Source organism: Macaca fascicularis, chromosome 10 (genome assembly GCF_037993035.2).
Source record: "Macaca fascicularis isolate 582-1 chromosome 10, T2T-MFA8v1.1".
Classification (NCBI taxonomy): domain Eukaryota; kingdom Metazoa; phylum Chordata; class Mammalia; order Primates; family Cercopithecidae; genus Macaca; species Macaca fascicularis.
Window position 1 is genome coordinate 21,706,140 of NC_088384.1, and position 27,477 is coordinate 21,733,616.

The 27,477-nt window shown below is 39.1% G+C and overlaps 1 protein-coding gene across 41 annotated transcripts in view; it reads right to left on the reverse strand.

Annotated features, from left to right (window-relative positions):
• Window positions 1-27,477, reverse strand: part of MTMR3 (myotubularin related protein 3) — a 142,324-nt gene that overhangs the window by 70,206 nt on the left and 44,641 nt on the right. For 33 of the 41 annotated variants that reach the window (XM_074004059.1, XM_074004057.1, XM_074004054.1 and 30 more), the window contains one exon: window positions 391-443. The exons of 7 other annotated variants lie outside the window; for them this stretch is intronic. Coding sequence is in view for 7 of the 34 variants with exons in the window: in XM_015457524.4 (XP_015313010.1) it covers window positions 391-443 (53 nt within the window). In the remaining 27 variants the exon portion in view is untranslated. Of the gene's footprint in view, window positions 1-390; window positions 444-5,216; window positions 5,314-27,477 lie in introns of those variants that run through there. One more of the 41 variants, XM_065522291.2, reaches the window with a different exon arrangement.

The following is a 27,477-nucleotide window of genomic DNA, read 5'->3' on the forward strand; positions in this document are numbered from 1 at the left end:
ACAGCAAGACTGTCTCAAAAAAAAAAAAAAAAAAAAAAAAAAGATAAAAATAAATAAAATAACAAAAACTGGAGATTGATAACTATTTATTTTAGACAAATGATTAGTGCTGCAACTCATAAAATCTCAACTTAAATACAAGTTTTCCAGTACACTATTACAGTGCAATTATATATAAAAAAAGTGACCTGGTATGAGTCCTAGTGAAAAAAAACCATCACATGTAAGGACATTAAAGTGAACACAGAAAAACTCATCTAAATAATCATGAACATTGACAAACAGATCCTCAAAAATCAACCTGTAAATTAATTTTTCCTTGCTTCGAAACAGCACAGAGAGTACTGCGGGCGGGGCGGGGCGGTGGCAGGAGGGGAGAAACAAACTTACCAAATGAAGTTTGTCCCAAGAACTTTTTCTACTAGGAGGTTTCACAAGGAAGTCTGCAAAAGAAAAACCAGTAATTTTATAATGACAAATATCCTAAGAATCAAGTTAAGCCACTTCGATCTCCCAAGACCTTTCTCTACCAGTCATAATGCTATGACAATAAGATTCTTAAATTGGTGCAACATGGAGTATTTAGTCAATCACAGATTTTAGAATGTTTAATTGCACAGAACCAACCCAGTCAAGCCTTAGCATGCCTTCAGAAATTGCAGAACTGTACAGAACAGAGCTTTCCAAAACCCACAGATAGGCTTATTTAAGTTTTTCCTCAGTCAAACAAGCATCATTTCTGATGGCTTCTTGGGTAAATCATTGCCACTACAGGAACAGGTACTTTACAAAACTAAAAAGATCACAGACACTCTAGGCTTGAACTTAGTTTAAGGTCTTTTGTACACATAATTGGCTTCTATCAAGGGATCTGTCCTTTTAAGAAAAAGGGTAAGAAGAATATGGTAGAAAAAGAAAGAATTGAGCCAGGCACGGTAGCTCGCACCTGTAATCCCAGCACTTTGGGAGGCCAAGGCAAGCCGATCACTTGAGGTCAGGAGTTAAGAGACCAGCCTGGTGAACAAGGCAAAACCCCGTCTCTACTAAAAATACAAAAATTAGATGGGCGTGGTGGCATGCGCCTGTGATCCCAGCTATTCAGGAGGCTGAAGCAGGACAATCACTTGAACATGAGATGTGGAGGTTTCAGTGAGCGGAGATCGCACCACGGCACTCCAACCTGGGCAACAGAGCAAGACTCTGTCTCAAAAACACAAAACAAAAACAAATAATTCTTGTCACCACTAGGCAACAATCTGAACTTCACAAAATATCTAATCGACCTGGTTCCTTTGTGACAATTTCTCTAAAGTTGTGCAAACACGACTCATCCATTTGAACTGTTAAAATGACATGAAGTTGGCCGGGTGCGGTGGCTCAAGCCTGTAATCCCAGCACTTTGGGAGGCCGAGGCGGGTGGATCACGAGGTCAGGAGATCGAGACTATCCTGGCTAAGATGGTGAAACCCCGTCTCTACTAAAAATACAAAAAACTAGCCGGGTGTGGTGGCGGGCGCCTGTAGTCTCAGCTACTTGGGAGGCTGAGGCGGGAGAATGGCGTGAACCCGGGAGGCGGAGCTTGCAGTGAGCCGAGATCACGCCACTGCACTCCAGCCTGGGAGACACAGCGAGACTCCATCTCAAAAAAAATAAAAAATAAAAAAAAATAAAATGACATGAAGTCACATAAATGAACAAGATTGCTCAGAATATTAAAACTCTGAAATTAAGAAGTCAAGGCCAGGTGGGGTGGCTCACGCCTGTAATCCCAGCACTTTGGGAGGCCAAGGTGGGTGGATCACCTGAGGTCAAGAGTTTGAGACCAGCCTGGCCAACAGAGCAAAACCCCAGCTCTATTAAAAATACAAAACTTAGCTGGGTGTGGTGGGGCACACCTGTAGTTCCAGCTACTCAGGAGGCTGAGGCACAAGAATCACTCAAACCCGGGAGGTGGAGGTTGTGGTGAGCCGAGACTGCACCACTGCACTCCAGCCTGGGCGACAGTGCAAGATTCCGTCTCAAAAAAGAAAAAAAAAAAGTCAGTAAAATATGGTACATTATTAACTAAGAACCATAAAAGGAAAGCTAAATATGCAACAATAAAGTGTCTTAACCATCTTACACATAATATTTTTGTCTCCCCAGTAACTTTTAAGTCTTATAACTCAGGCCATATTATTCACACACATTATATGACAATGAAAATAGCTACTCATAATTTGCAACTTCAGAGACGAACTGTATTTAATATGAAGACCATTCTTGCTGTTAAGTTAGTTAAGTATTAAATACAACATAGTACAGCAGGAGTGTTGGGGGATTTGTAAATCTGTAGAACCTTTTCCTGCAAGAGTGTAATTCTACCCGAGTATTTGCATGAAATACATACTATTATTTTCCTTTTTATCTTTCCTTTGTATTAGAGCAAGGACATTATATTTCTTTTCAAAAATTTTATCTGGCCAGGTACAATGACTCATACCTGTAATCCCAACTTTTGGGAGGCTGAGGTAGGATCACTGGAGCCAGGAGTTCAAGACCAGTCCAGGCAACATGCAGAGACCTCATGTCTACAAAAATTTAAAATGCTGGGCATAGCAATGCACACCTATGGTCCTAGCTACTCAGGAGGCCGAGATGGGAGGATGGCTTGGGCCCGGGAGGTCAAGGCTGCAGTGAGCCATAATGGTGCCACTGCACTCCAGCCTGGCCAACAAAGTAAGACCCTAGATTGTCTCAACAACAACAACAACAACAAACAACAAAATAATGGAACAAAGGAAGCAGAGCAAGTTGTCAAAAATAACTGAAAAATTGTAAGGCCTATGGTAACTAGAAAAAGGATATCATCTTTAAGAAATGAAGGGGAGATTCCAACGAAGTTATCGAACTATGATTCGCTGGCTTTAACAGTGACCTCCCAAGTAGATGTACGTCCAACAGGTAAATCGGGGGAGAAATGGTTCAAGAGACAGGTCAAGTCGAAGGGCAAGAATGAACTGATGGTGCTAGATTTAATTCAGGAAAATCACTATATCTGCTGTAAAAGTTACCTGACATGTTCTAAAAATTACGTGATAATTTATTCTGTCAAAAAGATGAGACATCTTCCGTAATACAGAAGTGTTTGTGTAAAGTTTCCACAGGTGCCGATTAACTTCTAAGAGATGGATCAAACAAGTGAGAGTCAACAAAAAAAGGTTCGGGTAGGTGGGTTCAGGTAGGTGGGTTCGGGTAGGTGGGCTTAATACTGGCAAAGACTATTCTTCCCAATAGCCACAATCAAACATCTGCTTGGTTAGAAACTAGTGTGTCACTGTGAAACACTGGAAGCAAAATTAAAAACTGCCCATGCCTCTTAGGACTATTTGTCAGATAAGGGCCATGTAGACAGGGTGTGGTGGCTCATGCCTATAATCTTAACACTCTGGGAGGCCAAGGTGGGAGGATTGCTTGAAGCCAGAAGTTTGAGACTAGCCTACACAGCAAAGAAATACCCCCATCTCTACAAAATAAAATAAAATAAAAATAAACAAATAAAATTAAATCAATTTTTTAAAATTAGCCAGCCATGGTGGCACACACTTGTCGCAGGTACTCAGGCGGCTGAGGCAGGAGGGTTGCTTGAGCCCAGGAGTCCGAGGTTGCAATGAGCTATGATTACAATGCTGTACTCCCAGCCTGCGTGACATTGAGATCCTGTCTCTTTTAAATTTAAGACACATACACATGACTTATTTGAAAGAAAGAAAAAAAAGGGCCAAAGTAGAGGTGAGTCTGAAAGAAGCTCTCTCGTACCATAAGGTCTCCCATGGTACCAGTCATATATCTACCTCAAGGAATAAGAGTAGTTATGTTTGGGTAACCCTGAACATTCACGTATTTGTAGAGGTAGTAGAATGTAATGTGGTTACGTTAAATCTAAGCAATTACCTAAAAGGTAATAAAGGATGCTTAAACACATTAAGCACTAATGAACAGACAAACAGGGAAGAGGGGTGGGCAGGGTTCTTAGGTTCCATCTGCAAGATGGGTATAAATAAATACACCTTTCTGGAAGTTACCTGAAATAAGAGGGTAAAACTTTTACCATCACATATTGGTACACACATTGTCCCATATGGATAGGATTTTCTCCATTGTAAAAGATAACCCTAAAGAGAGTAAAAATATACTAAATTATTAAATACTACAGTATTGGATACCATCATGCAGCTTTCACTGGAGAGGGGGACCTAACAATATACTCTAAGTCCCTTTCTGAAAAATAATGAGGTAATGACTAAAAGGAAGGGCACAGAGGCCCTAAGAAGGCCAAAAAGGAATGGACATATTTAGCACCTACACAGAACTGTTTATGTGACCATCGATGTGCCACCTAGCACATCAGCTTCAACAAGGGCAAAGAGACACACCAATTTGTACCATTTACATAATAAAAGAACCCCAGCTACAAAAACGAGTAAGTCTGAATCAAATTCATGAGGAAAAACTAAGAGGCTCTGGCCAGGCCTCCTAAAATGTTGAGGGGTACTGGGGACTAAAGCAGCACTTCTTTGGCTAAGATACAGGTTAACTTGAAAAAAACAATAGAATACTTTTCTACATAGTCCTGTCTTACTTTTCAAATGAAGGATAATTAAGAGTCAAAACCTTAAGAAGGCAATACTGAATAATTTTTAAACAATCTTTTCACTTTCATTGATGTTAAAATAGATTTTTTTTACACATGCATTTAATATTAAGAAACAGATCCAGAGAAAAATTTGAGTATACAGGCAATATTTTAAAAATTCAAGAGGTACAAAATTTTAAGAAGTAGATTTACAACTGCCACAATTTTAGGTCATTTTTTTCAGCTTGTTAGTGTTTCCTTTCTTATGTCTATTAATTTTTCACATATCAGAAACTAGAATTCTGTAGCATGTTAGGTAAGACCATTCTTTGGTGGGAAGATAAATTAATCATGAGCATTAACCAAAACCCACTGTGTAAAACTACTATAGCTTAGTCTTACTCCCTGCTCAAGTTTTCTAAAACCTTCGTTACCGAGGTCAACTATAAATGAAAATAGACAAGGAGAGAGTTAAAAGCATGGCTACATTCAGCTACTGTGGTAAGTGATGGATGTTCATTCAACATGTTTTTCTGAGTGATGGGCACTATTCTAGGAACTAGAAATACAGCAATGAACAAAACAAAGTTTCTACCCTTACACAATTGCCATTTCAGTGTCAGTTGTGATATCCTCACAGGGCTCAATGCTCCTAGTGTGACTTTTCCCCTATTGATGACCATGCACTGAAAAAGATAAAACAAATGGTAAATATAAAATTTTGTCACTGTCCTGGTTCAAAGAGATCTCCAAGTAATTAAAAAAAAAAACAAAAAAACGAAAACCAGAAGCTATGTGTCTTTTCCATCTCTTTGGAAACATTAAGGTCTGGGAGTTTTCAGGCTTCCAGATGCAACTTCATGATCAGTGTACCGCATTTCTCTGCCAACTGTGGGGCACAGATAAGCAGCTAAAATATTATCTTTCCTAAGCAAGAAACAACCATCTTCTCCCCAGGGGGAAGAAAATCTAGTAAGTTGTCAGAATCCAAGCTGAACTCCAAGTGATAATCATTTCTGTATCAAAACACCTGTACTCAAGGCAGGTAGATGGCTTCAGCCTAGGAATTCGAGACCAACCTCGGCAACATGATAAAACCATCATCTCTACAAAAAACCCACAAAAATTAGCTGGGCGTGGTGGCACATGCCTGTAGACCCAGCTACTAGAAGGCTGAGGTGGGAGGATTACTTGAGCCCAGGAGGCAGAGGTTGCAGTGAACCATCATCGAGCCACTACAGGACACTCTACTTGATAGAGTAAGACTCTGTCTCAAAAAAAAAAAAAAAAAGGCAATCTTTACTGGTAATAAATCACTTGAACCAGCAACACTTAAGATAATTTCCACTATTAACAAGTGATAACTCTCTTTTAATAATGACCAAAAGATCAATCATGTATAATTATGTAACTACACACAAGGTACAGAGTATGCTCTTTATTCTTTTACATAAATTGACCTTTTTAATGTGGGAAAGGTTCTAAACACATTCTTCAAAAGAAGTTCTGCAATAGACAGAATCAAACAGTAGGTTAGTGATTAATGCTTAAAAATCACTTGTCTTCATTTAGAGGCTTTTCCAGATGTAAACCCCAAAATGTGAGAAAGCAAAAGCAAAGTAATTACACATTAACATTTTTAGACATTAGGCTGGTTGCATTTCACATGCACCTTATTGTTTTACACATCTCAACAGAGAAGAGGAAGCAGCTCTGATCATGTTCTCAGAAAAGATTAACTGGGAGTAAACCAAGCTTAACATATTTCATTGGTTCCCTTTTAAATAACTTACTTCACAAGCATTTTCCTTTTAAACTTAACCCTTATACAAGAGATAGGGGGTAGGGGAATATCAGCCATATATAATATCTTTAGCACCAGAAGAGATTAAAACCAAAGATCACATGAAATCTGCTAAAAAGGGTAAAAATTAAATTTTTAAGAATGAATATAAAATTATGTTCTGATTTGCTCTTTATACTCCCTTCTACATGCAGAACACATTCACTTTATACTTTTTTTCTTTTTCTCGAGACAGAGCCTTGCTCTGTCACCCAGGCTGGAGTGCACTGGCACGATCTCGGCTCACTGCAACCTCCACCTCCTGGGTTCCAGCAATTCTCCTGCCTCAGCCTCCCGAGTAGCTGAGATTACAAGCACACGCCACCATGCCCAGCTAATTTTTGTATTTTCAGTAGAGATGGGGTTTCCCCATGTTGGCCAGGATGGTCTCGATCTCCTGACCTCAGGATCCACCTGCCTTGGCCTCCCAAAGTGCTAGGATTACAGGCGTGAGCCACCGCACCTGGCCCACTTTATACTTTTAACTCAGATATATTCAGATATATCATTAACATGATTGTAAGGAAGTTCTTTGATCTATAAAGCTATTTTCTGAATCTATGTCCTCTACGAAACATCACACAGTAAGCATTATTTTACTATAGAACTTAAGAGTTTAAAATCTAATTTTATAAGGCAGCATTTAGGTTTACCATCTGAAAGAAATGTTCCCAGTCAAGCGCGGTGGCTCACGCCTATAAACACAGCAATTTGGGATGCTGAGATGGGCAGATCACGAGGTGAGGAGTTTGAGACCGGCCTGACCAACATTGTGAAACCCCATCTCTACTAAAACTACAAAAATTACCTGAGCATGGTGGTGCGCATCTATAATCCCAGCTACTCAGGAGGCTGAGGCAGCAGAATTGCTTGAACCCAGGAAGCAGAGGTTGCAGTGAGCTGAGATCACGCCACTGCACTCCAGCCTGGGCGACAGAGTGAGACTCCATCTCAAAAAAAAAAAAAAAGAAAAGAAAAAAAAAATGTTCCCTATCTCCTAAGGGGGGGAAAAAAAAAACGCTTATAATTTCAAAAAGGTTTTGAAATTATAACCCTTTTGAAACAAAAGGCATACTTAAGTCTGGGTTGTTCAGAAATCATAGAAAATCCAGGCATTCAAGCATTAGAAATTAACTGAATTAAAAGCCATGCAGAATCATTTTATCCAAGTGCCAGAGGCAGTTCAATATTTATAATTGCTTTGGAAAGATCAGAAAGACTAGCTCCAGCCTCGGAAAAGGGTTTCCTAACTTTGGTTCCTTTGACTATTTCCAAGGTCTACCTTTGGGAATTTAACAGAAGGCAAATTCTTGCACACTCATTCATGTCTTGCTTCTTGCTCTCAGTTAACCTCTGGTGAAGAGGAAAGTAACTACAATTCCTCCTGTTCTCCCCAACAGCTCGCCCCAAATCAGAGTCTTCAACAGCAATGCCTAAATCAAATGGAAATAAAAGATATTCTAGAAATTCATACTTCCTTATGGAAACTTAAATTTTCCTAATTAAAATCTTATAATGACTTCCACCCCTCTTAAACATACATAATTACATCTTAAATAACATTAGACCGACGACTCTCCCTCCTCTCTCATACCAATCAAAGAATAAAATCTTAATTTCATTTTCTTGGACAAAAAGACCCAAAATAATCAATCTCCACGAAGAGAAGTAGTTTTAAAAACAGATTTTCAAGAAGTTTTTAATAAGGTTTAAATTAAGAGCTCCTATTCTTATGTACTCAACAGAAAACTAATCAAGGAGATAGGCAGCAAAGACCAGAAATGTGGAGTGTGTGCGTGTGTTTTGTTTTTTGTGGGTGTGGGTGGGTGTGGGTGTGTGGGGGTGTGTGTGTGTGTGTTTGGGAGGGCGGACAGAGTCTCACTTTATCACCCAGGCTGGAGTGCAGTAGCATGATCTCGGCTCACTGCAATCTTGCCTCCTGGGTTCCAGCGGCGATTCTCCTGCCTCAGCCTCCTGAGTAGCTGGGACTACAAGCACCTGCCACCACACTGGGCTAATTTTTGTACTTTTAGTACAGATGGGGTGTTTCACCATGTTGGCCAGGCTGGTCTCAAACTCCTGACCTCAGGTGATCTGCCCACCTTGGCCTCCCAAAGTGCTGGGATTACAAGCATGAGCCACCACACTTGGCCTCTCTCTCTCTCTCTCTCTCTCTCTGTCTCTGTGTGTGTGTGTGTGTGTGTGTGTGTGTGTGTGTATGTCTGTGTGTGTGTTTTAAAGACAGGGTCTCGCTGTCACCCAGGCTAGAGTGCACTGGCATGATCATGGCTCACTGCAGCATCAACCTTTCGGGCTCAAGCAATCCTCCCTCTTCAGCCTCCTGAGTTGCTGGGACTACAGACACATGCCACCATGCCCAGCTCATTTTTACTGTTGTGGTTTTTTGTAGAGATGGGGTCTCATTGGTCTCCAACTCCTAGGCTCAAGCAATACTCTCGCCTCAGCCTCCCAAAGTATTGGAATTACAGGCATGAGTCATAGCACCTGGCTGGGTTTTTTGTTTGTTTGTTTGTTTGTTTGTTTTTTAGACAACACTGGGCAGATTTCATGATAAAAACATATCAGTATCTTTTTGAAAGGTGCAAAATTTGCACTGCTTATTCTAATATGCTTTGTTTCTAGATCTTACCATAAAAACACAAATCTCTAACCCTCATCCTTTTTATATTATCCCTCTCCCTTCACAGTTGCCTAAGAGGTTTCTTTTCTAGGAACACAACTTAATTTGAAGGCTGGCTTGCCATCAGAACTCAAGAGTATGCCCATGTATAAATAAGTATGCCCTTCCTATTTTGTGTAGGTATTTGAGATATTAAATTATAGAAGACATTTGGAAGTAAACGAAACTCAAAAAATAACTATCAGTATCTCAAACCTAGCTAACCTGCATAATGCTTATCAGTATAAGAATGTTTTATTTTGAATGTTAATGAATGTTAATGTTATTGTCTCCTCATCTGTAAACAAAAAGATTCTTAAAAGTTGTGGCTCCTGCCACACAGTTTTATGCAGAATAATAGGCATCAAAAATCGACAAGGACCAGAAAGCTGAATGAAAATGCAGACCCATCCTTTAAGCATACAACTTAACAATAAAAAGAAACAGATTTGAATTTTTAACTGCTATCACAACTGAAAACTGTCCAACTCTAGCTAGCCAAGAGGTACATTCAAAGAGAGACAAAATTCAAATAGTAGAGGCTATGTGAAATGAAAATAATCCCCTCTTCTACTGGCCTAGTTAAAATTTGTATTCTGGCAATTAGGTAGGGGGCTACTCATATTTTTGAAAGCACGCCAGTAAAAACCCCAACAACCTCCAATAATCATGCACCACAATGCAGGCTCTGTTTAAATGATGAGCTCAAATACCTACTCTTTCAAAGCAATTCTCAGATTACTAAATGGCCAAAAGACCAGAAACTGTCTTGACCTGAACACCATCTTCAATTCAACATATCCCCAGAAAAGACCTACCTTTTTAAAATTAGTAATATTTATCTCATGTAAACTAGAGGAATACATGTGACTGCCATCCAAATACACACAGTAAGAAAATGAACTTTTTCAGCTAAAGCCAAAAAGTAGAATTCATCGACATGCTTTACTTAAGGAAGGCAAAAGTACCAAGTTAAATCAGAGCTAACAAGTAGTAAAAGGAATTTCTCCCCGTATGCTTTTAAGTAACTGCATTTAAATCAATGACTCATAAAAATGCAGACAGACCAAACCTTGAATTTAAAAAATTCTTACACTATCATTTTACTTAACTCCAGAAAACTGGGAGGCAGAGTTGTTTGTTTGTTTAAAAAAAAAAAGCATACTGGCTAAATTACTTTTCTCATAAGAGGAAAAACTTCCTCAAACATACAACCGAATAGAAACCTATCCTCATTTATTATGGAGTATATACTAAGTATATTGTTTATACATCAAAAACTTAAGCACTATACAATTCAGCATTTAAAAAAACCAATCCACACCGACAAGTAATTGGAATTCTCAAGTTGCCAACAAGCCTGTGAATTAAGAATAATATTACATTTCCAAAGTCAATCTGAGCTACTTATTTTCCTTGCATTTTCCAACATAAAAATCATTTGTCAAAGGAGCTAATGTCCGAAAGAGGAGAAAGAAATAATATGTTTATCCAATCTCTCTGGTAAAATCAGACCTGTAATTGGATAACGGATTCTGTACTACTATTGTGTTTAGTCAAAACATATATATGTGTTAAAATACGGAAACATAAGAACCTTGGGAAGAACTTACACTTTTTCTTTTCTAATGATTTACATCTTCAACAGTTTCCTTACATCTAACCTAAACCCTATATTCTAAAGCATATAGTTATTTTTTCAATGGGAGTACTCTATTACCAGTGTTTCCATGCTGAGGTATATATTATCATTGGTGATATCTGAGATTAAACAGAACATAAACAAGTATCTTTTAAAAAACTATATTTGGGCTAATGAGCATTTTTAAAATTTTACCTTTTATTCAATCTGAGACGCCATCAAATTCAAGACACACTATTAATTTACATACCGCTAGGAAAAAAAAAAAACTTTTCCAATTCAACTATAACATGCCATTGTCTTTAAGATGCACTCCCATTGGGTATACAGATACTGCAAAAAAAAATATGCAAGTAGTACATTAATGAAAGGTTTGAATGATACTGCCCTAATACTAATATAAATTCTTCATATACAGAAACTGCTACAAAAATCATTTCCTCAGGATTCTTTGTTCCCTCATTTTTCTTCATAAGACATTTTTCCAATCCATTCACAGTCTGAAACCATTCATGAACAGGCTTGACCTGGCGCACACGCAACAGGATCAGTCCTTCCCACAGAAATGATAAGCCTTTCTCTCGAGTCCTCAGCTACTAGCAGAGAGCTCCCCAAATATTCCTCGACCCTGACTGCTATTGCTAGCACAGGACCACAGATGACCAGATCACCTCTGGGTTGTCAATCTAGCACCTTTACCTCTATCCTAAACAGAATTCATCATCTGCCTCCCTCTCCTCTCTCTCTTCTCCCCACCACAGCTCCTCAATACTCCTTTGGAGCTCCTCACAGTTGTTCTAGGTATTCCAGTCTAGAAACCATTTGACTCTATTTCCAATGACAAAATCTGACACCAATTTTCACTGCTTTCTTTGAAATGCCTAATTCTTATCTTTCCATTGCATGTTATCAGTATCACCGCCACTTTTTCTATCAAATTGACTGGCAAACATGTGCTTAAATTTAATTAGACCTTAATTACTTTAGACACACACAAATATACACATACACACACAAGTTTTACAATTGACTTTATAACAGAACTACTCTGGTCAAATCTTTTAACACTCCCTGTAGTAGTCCTTCAATAGAAGTTTCCCCTAAAATTTCGCTCCAAAAAATAAACCCTCTGACATTCCATTTCCAAATTAAACAAGTTGAGACTGCTTTTAAAATTTTTTCATGCATGAATTTTTTTTTTAACTGCTATTATCTTTGCCTGATTCCCTCATCCCACTTTATACACCTGGATAAGGCCCATGTGTCCTTCAATTCTTGGCTTGAAAACTTCCTCCCTCCCCACCCCCCATTTTAAAGACAGGAGTCTTACTCTGTTGCCCAGGCTGGAATGCAATGGCACGATCACAGCTTACTGCAGGCTCAGGCTCCCAGACTCAAGCAATCCTACTGTCTCAGCCTCCCAAGTAGCTGGGACCACAGACATATGCCACCACGCTCAGCTACATTTTTTTTTTTTTTTTTTTTTTTTTTGTAGAGACAGGGATCTTGCTTTACCCAGGCTGGTGTCAAACTCCAGCCTGGGTAAAGCAAGATCCCTGTCTCTACAAAAAATTAAAAAAAAAAAAAAAAAAAAAAAATGTAGCTGAGCGTGGTGGCATATGTCTGCGGTCCCTTGGCCTCCCTAAGTGTTGAGATTACAGATGTAAGCCACCGCACCTGGCCAGCTTAAAAACATTTTTACTGCAAAAGCTTCCCTGCAGAGTTCACTGTGCCATTTCAATATAGTTATTTTGATTTATAACACTTACTACATGTCATTATAATTATTTACATATCTAGGCTGGGCGCAGTGGCTCACAACTGTAATTCCAGCACTTCAGGAGGGCAAGGCAAGAGAACGGCTGAGACCAGCCTGGGCAACATGGCAAAATCCCACCCCTACGAAAAATTCGCCAGGCCTCATGGTGCTTGCCTGTGGTCCCAGCTATTTAGAAGGCTGAGGCTAGAGAATCACCCACGTCCAGGAGGTTGAGGGTGTAGTGAGTGGTGATCATCCCTCTGTACTCCAGCCTGGGCGACAGAGGAGACCCTGTCTAAAAAATAATATTTAAACAATTCATTTCCAGAAATAAAATGTGGATATTGTATTTACTTTGATTATGGAGAAATCTGCTATTATAAATCACACACAGCAGCAATTTCAGCAATGAACCTATTTATATAGTTCATTCATTGTAACTGATGACTGAAATGATATCTATTTAGCAAATATAAAAGTAAACACTTCTAAAAATAAGAAAAACTTAAATCAGAAATACATCAATTGAAAATAGTAGTTCTAATGAGTTTATATGTTCTATGATCTCAGAGTTTGCAAAGATCTACTGCAAATAAAGTTTTATCACAATAAAGTCACTAATCAAGTGGCTAACATACAAAATTAAAGATAACTGAGCAAAGTAGCTTGCAAAACTTTAAAATGCAACACAAGAAAAAGAACGGCACCTAATTTCCAAAAGTCATGCTGCCTCTGCATGCCAAGCTACATATGTCCTGAGGATAACAGAATTTGTTTGGAAGTCCACAAATACTATCCTCTTCCAACTCAATTTGATCTCTACCTACTTCCTGTCTTCTTGTGGGGGTAGGAAGAAAAGACAAAAGTAAAAGTCTGACTTTTCCCCTTACTATTATCAAAAACAGGACTTCAAGTAAGGATACTCAATCTAGAATAAAACATCACAAAATTAACATGTAAGTCAGAAAGAAGTAAAAGTTAGTGCTCCCCTAAGACAATGACAAGTTCTTGGGGTAGACAAGAGTAGTGGAGATAAGTATTAGATTGGTGCAAACGTAATAGTAGTTTTTGCCATCACTTTTAATGGCAAAAACCACAATTACTTTTGCACCAACCTGAAATATATTAAGATCTCAAAAGGAACCATCAAACACTGTTCTCGCTCTTCTGGACTCTAAGACCCCTCTAGCTCTTGCCTTAAGTTGTCCACATGGAGGCCGGAAGCAGTGGCTCACGCCTGTAATCCCACCACTTTGGGAGGCCAAGGCGGGGAGGATCACCTGAGCTCACAAGTTCGAGACCAGCCTGGGCAACATGGCAAAATCCCGTCTCTACAAAAAAAAAAAAAAAAAAATCAGCCAGGCATGGTGGTGCATACCTGTAGTCCCAGGTACTTGGGCAGCTGAGATGGGAGAATGGCATAAGCCCAGGAGGCAGAGTTTGCAATGAGCCATGATCGTGCTACTACACTCCAGCCTGGGCAATCGAGCCAGACCTTGTCTCAAGAAAAAATAAAAATAAAAAAGTTGTCCACATGAAGGAGGTGGTGTTGGGGGTGTGGGGTTGGGAGTGGGGAAGGGTAAGCAAAATGCCTAAACTAAAAGTCTATCATGTTCTAAGGCTATAAGAGCCTCATTTTGCTATATGAGACGTAGCAAAATAATCCTTTAAGTCATAGGATACAGATTCAAAGCAGAAGATCTGGAATAGTCATAACACACTAATTCCTTCCTTCCCTGACAAGCTCACCTTACCCAACACAATTCCTCCAAAAAACTAGCTAAAATTTCTATGAACTTATAAACTTATATACTAAAAGAGTGGCAAATGTAGACAAGAAAAATACACACATCATGTGAACCAAGGTGTCACAGAAGGGTCAACATATCCAAAAACTAAAGGCATTCAAGATAGAAAATACCGTTTTTGGTTTTGTTTTTTCTTTTAAAGAAAGTCTCACTCTGTTGCCCAAACTGGGGTGCAGTGGCACAATCATAGCTCACTGCAACTTCAGACTCCTGGGGCTCATAGGATCCTCCTACCATGGCCTCCCAAGTAGGTAGGATTACAGGCACTCACCACTATGTCTGGCTAATTTTTTTATTTTTTTGTAGAGATGCCACTGAATTGTACATTTTAAAATGGTTAAGATGGTAATAAATGTTATACATATTCTCCCACAATTAAAATTTTGTTTATTTTGAAAATATCTACTTATCCACGACACCATTAAGAAAATGAAAAGGAAAGTCATGTAGGAGAAGTATTCTCAAATCAATCATCAGGGAGACACAAAATGAAAACCACAATGAGATACCCTTTTACATCCACTGGACTAAATTAAAGAAACTGGCAAGAGCAAATGTTGGTGAGGACGTCGAGTAACTAGAGTTCATACCTGGCTCGTGAAGTGTAAAATGGCAATTACCACTTTGGAAGACAGTTTGGCAATTGCTTATGAGGTTAAGCATACATTTATCCTATGACCCAACAATTCTACTCCTGGGTATCACCCCAAGATAAATGAAAGCACATAATCACAAAAAGGTTTGGACACAAATGTTCATAGCAACTTTACTCATAATAGCCCCAAACTGGGAACAACCCCAAATATCCAATAAGTGATCAGATAAATTGTGGTATACTTCTATAATGGACTGCCATACTCAGCAAGAAAAATGAACAAACAACGTACTGATACTCACAACATGGATAAGTCTCAAAAGCATTATGTTGACTCAAAGCAACAAGTTAGAAAAGAATACTGTATGATTCCATTTATATGAAGTTCAAGGACGAAACTAATTTTTAGTGACAGGAAAGAGAACAGTAGTTTGGGTTAGGGGAGAGAAAGACTAACCAGAAGCGGGGCATAAAGGAACTTTCTTATATGATGTAAAAGTTCTGTATCATGATTGAGGCGGTGGCTGCACTGCTGTAAACATTTATTGAAACTCAAACTGCACACTTGCATTTGTGTATTTCACCATGTAAATTCTATTTTAACTTTTAAAATCCTAGAATAGTATCCCAAAGAGGCTCTAACACTGATCCAAAAGCAGTGTTGCAGTGTCTCTAGAAAAGATCATAAAATCAAGATCATATGCACTAATCTCCCAAGGTCAGTGTTACATTTTCCAAATTTTTCTTAAGGAATACATACGAACTCCTGGTCTCTCTTATAACCAAAGGGAGGTTACCAGTGTTTTCAACCTCAGCAAAGTCTGAGGTTCCTCGAAAGTACTAAAATGTCCCTAAATATAATTAGCCTCCAAGGAGATCAAGTCCATATGATATGATCAATGGCATGTGCTTTATGATGGCATTAGTCAGTCACCTGGCACCTCTTGCCAAGGAAACTGTTCAACCACTTGCTAGTCTACTGGCAATGAGCAACAATTTTTTTTTTAAAAGGTGGGGCAGGGGGAGAAAAGCCGGACCTTAAAGAATGTTCCAATTTTTCCTACTAGGGAGGAAAAAAAAGTTCTAGTTTCAACTCCCATCAAACCACTCATCTGTTAAAAGTATAGTCATTGTCACGCATGTCCGTGTGAAGAGAGTCCATCAAACAGACTTTGTGTGAGCAATAAGGCTGTTTATTTCACCTGGGTGCAGGCAGGCTGAGTCCGAGAAAGGAGTCAGCAAAAGGTGGTAGGATTATCATTAGTTTGTACAGGTTTGGGATAAGTGGTAGAGTTAGGAGCAATTTTTTATGGGCAGGGGGTGGATCTCACAAAGTACATTCTCAAGGGCAGGGAGAGTATTACAAAGTACCTTCTTAAGGGCGGGGGAATATCAGAAAGTACATTATCGCAAGGGCGGGGAGGGTGTATTGTCATAAGGTCAATTGATCAGTTAGGGTGGGGCAGGAACAGATCACCATGGTGAAATGTCATCTTTTGTGGTTCTTCAGTCGCTTCAGGCTATCTGGATGTATACAGGCAGGTCACAGGGGATATGACGGCTTAGCCTGGGCTCAGAGGCCTGACAGTCATACTCGTATTATTAACAATTATAGCTGCTATCTGAAAGTCCATACTGTCTATGGCCATACCACCCTGAACGTTCCCAATCTCGTCTGAAAGTCTACACCAATTATTGTTCTTATTTTATAAAATAGTCAAGTAATACCTCCATATACATAGAAAGTCACTAAGGTCTACTTTGAAATTTAAGCATTTTCACTAAAACATTGTGACTCCAAAAGTCAGTGCTCAATTTCACTCACTGGGAAAACAAGCATATGGCTTTTGCTAAAAGTAGTTTTGGCTAACCTCAATGATTATGTCTGAAAAGGTTTGCAGGATTATCTCAAGAGTGAGATAATCACAAAGCTTAAAATTAACAACTCAGGATTAATTTGAAAAGTCTATCTCTACAAGATTTCGATGTCTGAAAATAAAACTATCAGCTCCAATAAAGTCCCTTTCCCATCTTTTGGACCTACAATGTTTTATGTTTTTATTTTATTCAAACCTATAATAAAAACAGTTTGAACCCTGACACTCCTTAACCAGATCTTAAGTTAGGAAACAAAAATACCATTGTAAAACAGTTTATTTTAAATTCCAGCGTGGACATAGTTTCATCACATAAAAATCACAAAATATACAATTATGCAGCACAATTAGAAAATGTATAGTTTTCGGCTAGGCACAGTGGCTCACTCCTGTAATCTCAGCACTTTGGGAGGCCGAGGCGGGTGGACCATTTGAGGTCAGGAGTTCCAGCCCAGCCTGGCCAATATGGTGAAACCCTGCCTTTACTAAAAATACAAAAATTAGCTGGGCGTGGTGGCGGGTGCCTGTAGTCCCAGCTACTCGGGAGGCTGAAGCAGAAAATCGGTTGAACCCGGGAGGCAGAGGTTGCAGTGAGCTGAGATCACGACACTGCACTCTAGCCTGGGCGACAGAGTGAGACTCTGCCTCAAAAAAAAAGTAAAGAAAATGTATAGTTTTCTAAATCACCTCTTGAAGAGGTCCTGTAAATTATACAGCTGTCCTGAGCAAAGAGTCTATGGAAAGGAAAAGAATTTGCATATACCTTTACTCTAATGACCAAGAAAAATTTATCTCTATACAGTTCCACATCAGAGACTCAGATTTCAGAAAGGTCTGAACACCAGTGGGCTGGGGGAAGTCCCAAACAGCAGTGAGACCTCTCCCTCAGCCGGTGTCCAGGCTCTTGACACTATCACTAGTAGAAATTCAAGAATGAGTCAGAAACAGTGAAAGTATGGAGATTTATGACAAAGCGAAAATTATACTCAAGAAAGGGGAGTGCGAGTATACTCAAGAGAAGGTTGTACCAAGCGGGTTGGTGCTTCTATCTTTATGGGTTTCTTTAGCCAAAGCATGGAATATTCAGGAAGATTCCAGGAAACCAGTGATGATTTCTCAGAACTGTAGTGCCACCCATTTCTACACCAAATATGGGTGTTCCTGGAACTGCATGGTGCTGGTGGGTATGTGATTTAGTATGTTAATGAGCACATAATGAAGTCCTAGGTGAAACTTAGGTCAAATCCCATGCCATGCTGGGTCAGTCTTAGCCAGCTTGGCCCACATCCTGGTTTAAGGTCTTGTCAGCCCCTAGTTTATGCAGCTATTTCAACAGTTTCCTTTATGCTAGTCATGTAAAACTGCTGCCTGGAATTTTCAGTTCTCCTGTGACCACCCTGTATTATTCCTGTCTCAAACCTACTGAAGCATCAACTCAGTACAGACTGATGCCAAATTAGGAACCAACAACTAAAAAAGGCGTGTGAAAGTTTGTTCCATCATTTAATTACTTCAAATCTTTTTACAATTTATGAAATGCATTTTGGGTTTTTGTCGGTTTTCTACATTTATTTTTCTTGGGAGCATAGATTCAAGTTGCCCTGAATATATACTCCCCATGAAACGCATTTTGATGTGTTTACTTGAAACTCAAGAATTATACATGGTGCTACTATTCACCAAGTTGTATATTCTAAAAACTAGTGTTTTATAAAACAAATCAAGTCTGGGTGCAGCGGCACATGCCTGTAGCCTATAGTCCCCTCTACTCGGGAAGCTGAGGCAGAAGGATCGCTTAACCCCAGGAGCAAGCCTGCAGTAAGCTATGATCATGCTGTTTGCACTCCATCCTGGGCAACAGAGCAAGACCCCGACTCAAAAAAAAAAAAAAGATCTGCAAAGTTTTTTCAGAGAAAAAAGTGAATAAGCACAAAAAAAGGAATAGAATAAATAGCTCCCAAGCCTCAAAACTGCTGTGACCAAAGGTAGACAGTGTATGGTAAAGAAAGAAGTCTCTAGAAGAGAATGTCTTGGTATCGAGTAGGCACTCAAAAAATTATTTTTATAACCATTTAAAGAGTCCATATCCTCCAGAGAAATAAGATTCAGCCCTGCTGATAAGCATCTTAAAGCTGCAAATCCAAATAAGTACAAGATAAAAGAAGCTTGGCGCTACTAGATATGACTAGAAAGATAATACAGAAAATATATAATAACAAAAGCTTAATCCAATATTAAGAAGTATCTTAGTTTTGTCAGCTGTAGAAGAGGGGGTGCTTGACAAAAAAATTTAAGGGGGATAAAATATAAGCCTTTAAATCTAAAACTCAGATCAAATTCTCCAGGATCAAATTCTCCTTTTAGCCAGTCAGTAATATGAAAAAAACCTAACCATCTTAAAACTCAAGTTGATAGCATGAGGGGCCATATTTTTTAATATTACTATTTTATTACTCAAAGAAATTAATTCACTTAGAAAACTGAAGAAAGTCTTTGGGAATGAGAAAATACAGAGAATTTACAAAAGCAAATAAATGGCTAATGAACTGAAAACGTGGTATCACTAAATAATGCTCTACTACAGATTACCTCTATTAAATTGTATCATTAAAGACACTGGCATTTTCAAGAAGTCAACAAAGCAAGAAATCCATTCATTCTAAAGCTGAACACTTTTTAAATATCCTCCAGCCAGGCACTGCTTTCTACCCACTCTTAGAGTTTATTTCAGCATTGGAACAAATCTAATCTAACCACAGAGAATCAAGAAATCAGGTTTTCCATTAAACTCTCAGGCTCACCATCCTCAGAACTGGCATCTAGTACAGGAAAAAGCTCCAGGGCAGGAAGGAAGTCTACTTGCCCTGCATTACTGAGCTGTAAGTTTATGTTGTTATGGGCACCAGCACAATAGAGCAAATATAAGAACAAGGAAGCAAAAAGCTGACCGGATAAGACAATCTGGTCCATGTGACCAGTTTATTAATGAGGCTGCAACTACTTAAAAGTTGCCAAGCATAACCAAATAATCTGACTTTCCCCAAAAAAGTTATTATGGGGTTAGAGTTCAGTACTATAAAAATATTAGATACATTAAGGAATATTTTATTCTTCAGCCTAATCTTGGTCTACATTACGACTGTAGGCTACAGAATAGAAAGAGATAGCAGAATGGATAGTTGGTTTTGTCTCCATCTTCTAAACTTTTCCCCTAAAAGTGGGCATGGAGGCCGGGCACAGTGGCTCACGCCTGTAATGCCAGCACTTTGGGAAGCCGAGGTGGGCGAATCACAAGGTCAGGAGATCGAGACCATCCTGGCTAATATGGTGAAACCCCGTCTCTATTAAAAATACAAAAAATTAGCCAGGCATGCGGGAGGCTGAGGTAGAAGAATGGCGTAAATCCGGGAGGTGAAGCTTGCAATGAGCCAAGATTGCACCACTGCACTCTAGCCTGGGCGACAGAGTGAGACAGAGCAAGACTCCGTCTCAAAAAATAATAATTTTAAAAAAAAAAAGGGCACGGAGAGAAGAGATCATTTAACCAGCCAGTAAACCGTATCAGATATGCAAATTATTTTGTAAAGGTCAGGACTGAGGAATAGATCTCCTGCTTTCCTTCCTTTATTCTATTCTCCAAAATTTGTGGCAGTGTTACTTCTATTCTTTACCTCTTTGACCTAGTGGAGAAATATGACGCCTCATTTTACTCTGCCGTATCATTTCAGTTTCTGCTGTTTTAAACAAGGTTTTCAAAAGGAATACTAGTGTGTCAGAACTGAAAACATACGCTAGCACTTTTTTAAATGTTAGTTTTTAACACATTCTTACACAGCTTTAAAGTCAGCCTGACCTTGCCTCAAAACCCAGTTCAGGCATCTAGTAGTTCTGTAATCTTGAGCAAGTCATTTTTTCTTTCTCATGCTTCCACTCCCAATGGTATCTTACAGTGTTACTGTGAGAATTAAGTGAGCTAATAAACAGAAACACTTCGAACTGTACATGCCATTTAGTAATCACATACATATTAGCTCTACCACTAATGTCCTGTTGTAAATTGATCAATAACTATAGTACAAGCTGTTTTTACCTCTCAAAAGAAATAGAATTATCTCCCCTGACAAAACAATCTCATGGGTTTGTCAAAGAACAAACTAATATACAACTTAAAAGCTCTTAAAACGTCTTCATTACAGAAGTATCCATTTCTTAATTCACAAGACATCTATAGTTAAAATATACTACACACAAAGCTCTACTTAAATACTATAATAGAAAAATATATGCTTAATAAAAGTAGTCTAAATGGATAAATTACTTTGTTAAGCAAAACCAAACTCTGAATAAACACCATTATTTTCATACTTTAAAGCTAGTATTTACTGAACTATGTGCCAATCACTGGGCTATGTACTTTTTATGCATTATCTCATTCAATCTTCATAGTTGAAGGAGGTGCCATTTAAACCACTTAACAGTGAGGACTTCAAGGTTCCCAAGGATTCAATAACTTGCCCAAGGTCAAAGCTAGTATGTTTCTAGATTCTAATATAACAGGGTAGGACAAACAACTCACCATAATGTGACAAGATCAACCTGCATGCCCTAGTTTTCCCCTAAAATAGAATCTTTTCAAATTCTCCAAATATTACAATCTATAATGACATTAACAACTTAGATACTAAGGAAAAGAGACCACATTAGTATAGATTTTTATATTAAAATGCAAGCATGGCAAGAGAAAACTTCAGAAATTACACATACAAAAGAAAAACTGGGCTCTAGAATAGCCAAATGGGATACCACCTTCAAGTAATCTAATACACAGTTGCTCATTTGATTAGATGTGCGCTAACACCTTTAATGTCCAGAGCTTAATTTTTTTTTTTTTTGAGATGGAGTCTTGTTCTGTCACCCAGGCTGGAGTGCAGTGGTACGATCTTCGCTCACTGCAAGCCCCGCCTCCTAGGTTCACACCATTTTCCTGCCTCAGCCTCCCGAGTAGCTGGGACTACATGCCCGACTAATTTTTTGTATTTTTAGTAGAGACGGGGTTTCACCGTGTTAGCCAGGATGATCTCGATCTCCTGACCTCGTGATCCACTCGCCTCAGCCTCCCAAAGTGCTGGCATTACAGGCGTGAGCCACTGTGCCCAGCTAGAGTTTAATTTTCATAAGCAAATTTATTCACTTCCATAGATATTATACATAATACAAACATGTTTTTATCCATAAATCAACTACCCTAAAAACATGTACTATTATAGGGAAATAAGTAGAAGAGTATGTATGGCTGGACAAGCACAAGTGCATCATCTCATTGTGAAGTGGTAAGAAAGCAAAACTAAAAATGCCTACTTTAGCTGGGCACAATGGTGCACACCTGTGGTCCCAGCTACTTGGGAGGCTGAGGCAGAAGGATGGCTTGAGTCCAGGAGTACAAGTCCAGACTGGGCAACACAGTAAGACCCAGTCTCTTGGGGGAAAAAAAAAAAAAAAACACAGAACTGCTCTGTTGGGTTTATACTATCATCTTTATGTGCCAAGAACAAGACTACCATTGACGACTAAAGTCTGATTAGTACCTCTCAGTTCAAAAATTATATGAAGATAATGGAAGGGAGCATACCTGGTGACAACCACCCAGTGAAATACAAATGAAGCCAGCAAGATGCATTTTAATTCTTAAATTTTAAAATAACTTGACCGATAGTAAAATAAGCTACATTGGCATTTAGTTAAGAAGATCAAAAATATACTAAAAATTCTGATGGTATACAAATCAGATAGTACACAAAATATTTTGCCAACTGTGACGTGTATCCAAGAACTTGGATATAAAAGCATCCTCAAAATTAATCTATAAAAACCCATGAAGGATTGTCTGTGGTTATGTAAAATAATGTTCTTCAGGTTTTTTGCCTGGATAATAAAAAGGAAAAAAAAAAGATAATGTCTTTATTCTCAAGAAATAAACTCTCCACCTGTAATCCCAGCACTTTGGGAGGCCGAGGCAGGTGGATCATGAAGTCAGGAGATCAAGACCATCCTGGCTAACACAGTGAAACTCCATCTCTACTAAAAATACAAAAAATTAGCCAGAAGTGGTGGCATGCACCTGTAGTCCCAGCTACTCAGGAGGCTGAGGCAGGAGAATCGCTTGAACACAGGAGGTAGAGGTGGCAGTGAACCAAGGTCGCGCCACTGCACTCCAGCCTGGGCAACAGAGTGAGACTCCATCTCAAAAAACAAAAATTTCGAAATTTTAAAAAGAGTAAACTCTCAAGTATTTAGAGGCAAAGGGGCACAGTGCTTCCAACTTATTCTAAAATGATTCAGGGAAAAAATATGGAGAAAGGGAGAAATAATAAAGCACATGAAACAAAATGTAAACAATTGGTGAAGAACACTGGGAGTTCCTTATTTCTATAACTATTTTCAAATTATAACAAAGTTAGTTTTTAAAATCTGAAACAAACATGACGAAGATAAATATTTGTTAAATTAGGTTGTAGGTACATGAACATTCATCATATCACTTCATTATTCTTTTGCTTTTTCATTATTTTCCTTATGGTAAAATCCAAATTTTAAAAATGTTGTACTCTAGTCCCAAGTGAAGTACCCTCTGACCATGAGGAATGCTGCATAATACTATCTTTCAATGATACTATTAATAATCTGACTCATATTTAGTCTTGATCACTTCCGTGCCTTCCCAGCAACCTTTGATTATAACTTTCCTAGTAAGTTAGTTAGACCAATTTAGTGCCCTGTTAACTTTCCACCGAAAAAAGGAACATTTTGAAAAGAACTTTTACTATGAAACCAAAAACAAAAACAAAAGTACTCTGGTGACAGAGGACAAGAGAGTGATTATCTCAGAATGTGTACTGCCTAAGAAAGGATGGAAGGGAACCTTAGGAGAGAGCTATAAATGTTCTGTATATTAATATGGGTGTAGTTACATGGGTCTATACATATGTAAAAAGCTGCCAGGCTTTAATTTAGGGTTACTATACCTTATATGTATATTATGTCTCAATTTTTTTAATTAAGAACAAAAGAGAAGCACTTAGAGAACAGAGAACTTACTGGTTCAAGTCAAAAATCTATAATGTAATAGACTGAAATAGATTACAATGGCATTCAGATTTATAACAAGTCCTTATAATCCTGATCAACATTAGTGCATCTCTGAGATGGGAATTTTTTCAGAAGAATAAACCATTCCAGAATTTTAAAGAGAAGGTGTACAGTATTCTTCAATGCACATGTGCAAAGAATAATAAAGAGCTGGCTGTCAGGAGTTCCTACCAAATAACATGAAATCTTGATAAACCTGTAACACTGCTGTCTTATAAAAAAGGGCTAAGAATCAGGTTAGACATACTCCTTCCCTCCAATAGTCTTAATCTGCTTCAAAAAAAAAAAAAAAGGATTCTCCTCCCCTTCTAGGAGGACTTTATTTTTTTAAAACATAGCTTTGGCAGCCGGGTGTGGTGGCTCACGCCTGTAATCCCAGCACTTTGGGAGGCCAAGGCAGGCGGATCACAAGGTCAGGAGTTCGAGACCAGCCTGGTCAAGTTAGCCAGGCATGGTGGCACATGCCTATAGTCCCAGCTACTCGAGAGGCTGAGGCAGAAGAATCGCTTGAACCTGGGAGGCGAAAGTTGCACTGATCGTGCCATTGCACTCCAGCCTGGGCTATAGAGAAAGACTCCGTCTCAACCAAAACAACACAAAACGAAAAAACAGCTTTGGCAAAAACTAAATACTATTATCACTTTGGATGTTGTCCTCCTCTGTTCAAAGCAACATATGTATGTACAGAACAACCAAAAATCATTGTATATAATGATTAACAGTACCATGAAACTAACATTTAAGAGGCAAGTATGGAAAAAGATAGGGGTAGATTAACTGCTATCTTCCTTCCACTGACTATATCTCATTTCAGAGATTCAAGTACTGTTAACCTTGTTGTGTCAGTATTTCCACTGCAGAATTTAACACAAAAAATTTTACTTATTAAATAGTGACAAAGTTGCCAAATCAATTCAGAAACAACCCTCAACTCTAGAGAAATTCAAGATTTTTAAACCAACCACTCTTAAAGTTAGGTCATTTTTTAAGTTTTTTTTTTTTCTTTTGAGACAGGGTCTCACCCTCTGATACCCAGGCTGGAGTGCAGTTGTGTGATCACAGCTCACTGCACCCACCCTCCACCTCCCAGGTTCAAGTGATCCTCCCACCTCCGCCTCCTGAGTAGCTGGCACTATTCACATGCACCAGCATGACCAGCTAATTTTTTTTATTTTTATATTTTTGTAGAGACAGGTCTCATTATGTTGCCCACGCTGGTCTCAAACTCCTGGGCTCAAGCAATCCTCGTGCCCCAGTTTCCTAAAGAGATGGAATTACAAGCGTGAGCTACTGTACCCAGTCAAAAATTCATACTCTTTTTTCTCTTTCAAGACAGGGTCTCACTCTGTCGCCCAGGCTGGAGTGCAGTGGCACAATCACAGCTCACTGCAGCCTTGACTTTACTGGCTCAAGTTATCCTCCCACCTCAGCCTCCCAGGTAGCTGGGACTACACACATGTGCCACCACACTCAGTTAATTTTTTGTAGAGATAGGGTTTTGCCATGTTGCCCAGAATGGCCTCGAATTCCCACTTCAATCCTCCCACTTCGGCCTCTCAAAGTGCTAAGATTACAGGCATGAGCCACTGCATCTGGCCAAGTTCATATTATTATTATTTTTTTTTTTTTTTTTTTTTTTTTTGAGACAAGTCTTGCTCTGTCGCCCAGGCTGGAGTGCAGCGGAGCGATCTCGGCTCACTGCAAGCTCCGCCTCCCGGGTTCACGCCATTCTTCTGCCTCAGCCTCCTGAGTAGCTGGGACTACAGGTGCCCGCCACCACACCTGGCTAATCTTTTTGTATTTTTAGTAGAGATGGGGTTTCACCGTGTTAGCCAGGATGGTCTCCATCTCCTGACTTCGTGATCTGCCCGCCTCGGGCTCCCAAAGTGCTGGGATTACAGGCTTGAGCCACCGCGCACAGCCAAGTTCATATTCTTAATGTGAATATAATGTTAAAAGTCTACATAAAAGATCTGAGAATGACCATTTATATTAAATTCTACAAGAGGCAAAACTAACCTATAGCGATGGAGATATGATCTGTGGTTCACTGAGCAGTAGAGAGAATTAATGGCCAAAAGGCACCTGGAATTCTTTTTGCAATAATGGAAATATTCTACATGTTAATCAGGTGGTATATTATAACTGTATATATTTTCCAAAACATATGAAGTGAATTTTGTTGTATAAAATTTACCTTAATAAATCGACTTTCAAAAGCAAAAGCATTATACAAACACACTCCTAAGGCTTTAAAAAATTATCTGGAAATCAAATAGTATGAAAGGAATTAACTGAATAGATTCAACTGAAAGACAAAAATTGAAAGGCTATGTGTCTGGAACCCAATCTAAGTGCTGTCCAGTTACTAGGGCTCTTCTTACCTGCTGTACTTTCCATACACCACTCACATCTCTCAAACACTTGTCCAATGCTATAAACAGTTCAGTCAAAATTCAGACCTTCCCAGTAAGTGTTAGAATAATAATCTAAAAAGAGTTGACCATTTCCATTTAAAAAGTCTTCTGTAAGGCCAAGCGCGGTGGCTCACGCCTGTAATTTCAGCACTTTGGGAGGTTGAGATGGGCGGATCATGAGGTCAGGAGATCGAGACCATCCTGGCTAACACAGTGAAATCCCATCTCTACTAAAAATACAAAAAAAAGTTAGTTGGCATGGTGGCACGCACCTGTAGTCCCAGCTACTTGGGAGGCTGAGGCAAGAGAATCATTTGAACCCAGGCAGCAGAGGTTGCAGTGAGAGGAGACTGTGCCACTGCACTCCAGGCTGGGTGACAGAGCGAGAGATTGTCCCCCACCCCCCCCAAAAAAAAAAAAAAAAAAAAAAAACCTTCTATAATCCATGAGAAAAAACCTGAAAAACAGACCAAAAAAAATTACAGAAAAAATGCAAATGTTCAACATACATACGAAAACATCTCAACTTCATAATCAGAAAAAATGCAAATTAAATAATCGTTTTCCATCAAAAAGATTGGCAGAAAAGTAAGATATTGCTTAATTTCAAGTACTGGCACTGGTAGAAAAATGAGTGTTTTTTGTTCATTTGTTTGTTTTTGAGACAGACTTGCTCTGTCACCCAGACTGGAGTGTAATAGCACAATGTTGGCTCACGGCAACCTCCACCTCCCAGGCTCAAGCAGTTGTCCTGCCTCCCTAGTAGCTGGGATTACAGGCACGCGCCACCGCACCCAGCTAATTTTTGTATTTTTTAGTAGAGACAGGGTTTCACCATGTTGCCCAGACTAGTCTTGAACTCCCGACCTCAGGTGATCCACCCACCTTGGCCTCCCAAAGTGCTGGGATTACAGGTGTGAGCCACCGTGCCCAGCCAAAAGTGAGTAACTGTACACACTTTTGGTAATGGTAAAACTGCTAAAGCTATTTTGAAGAGTATCTTGACAATAATACTACGACTACTACTACGTATTCCATATAGCCAAGCAACTCTACCTCTCTTGATATATTTCGACAAAGTCAGCACACATACGC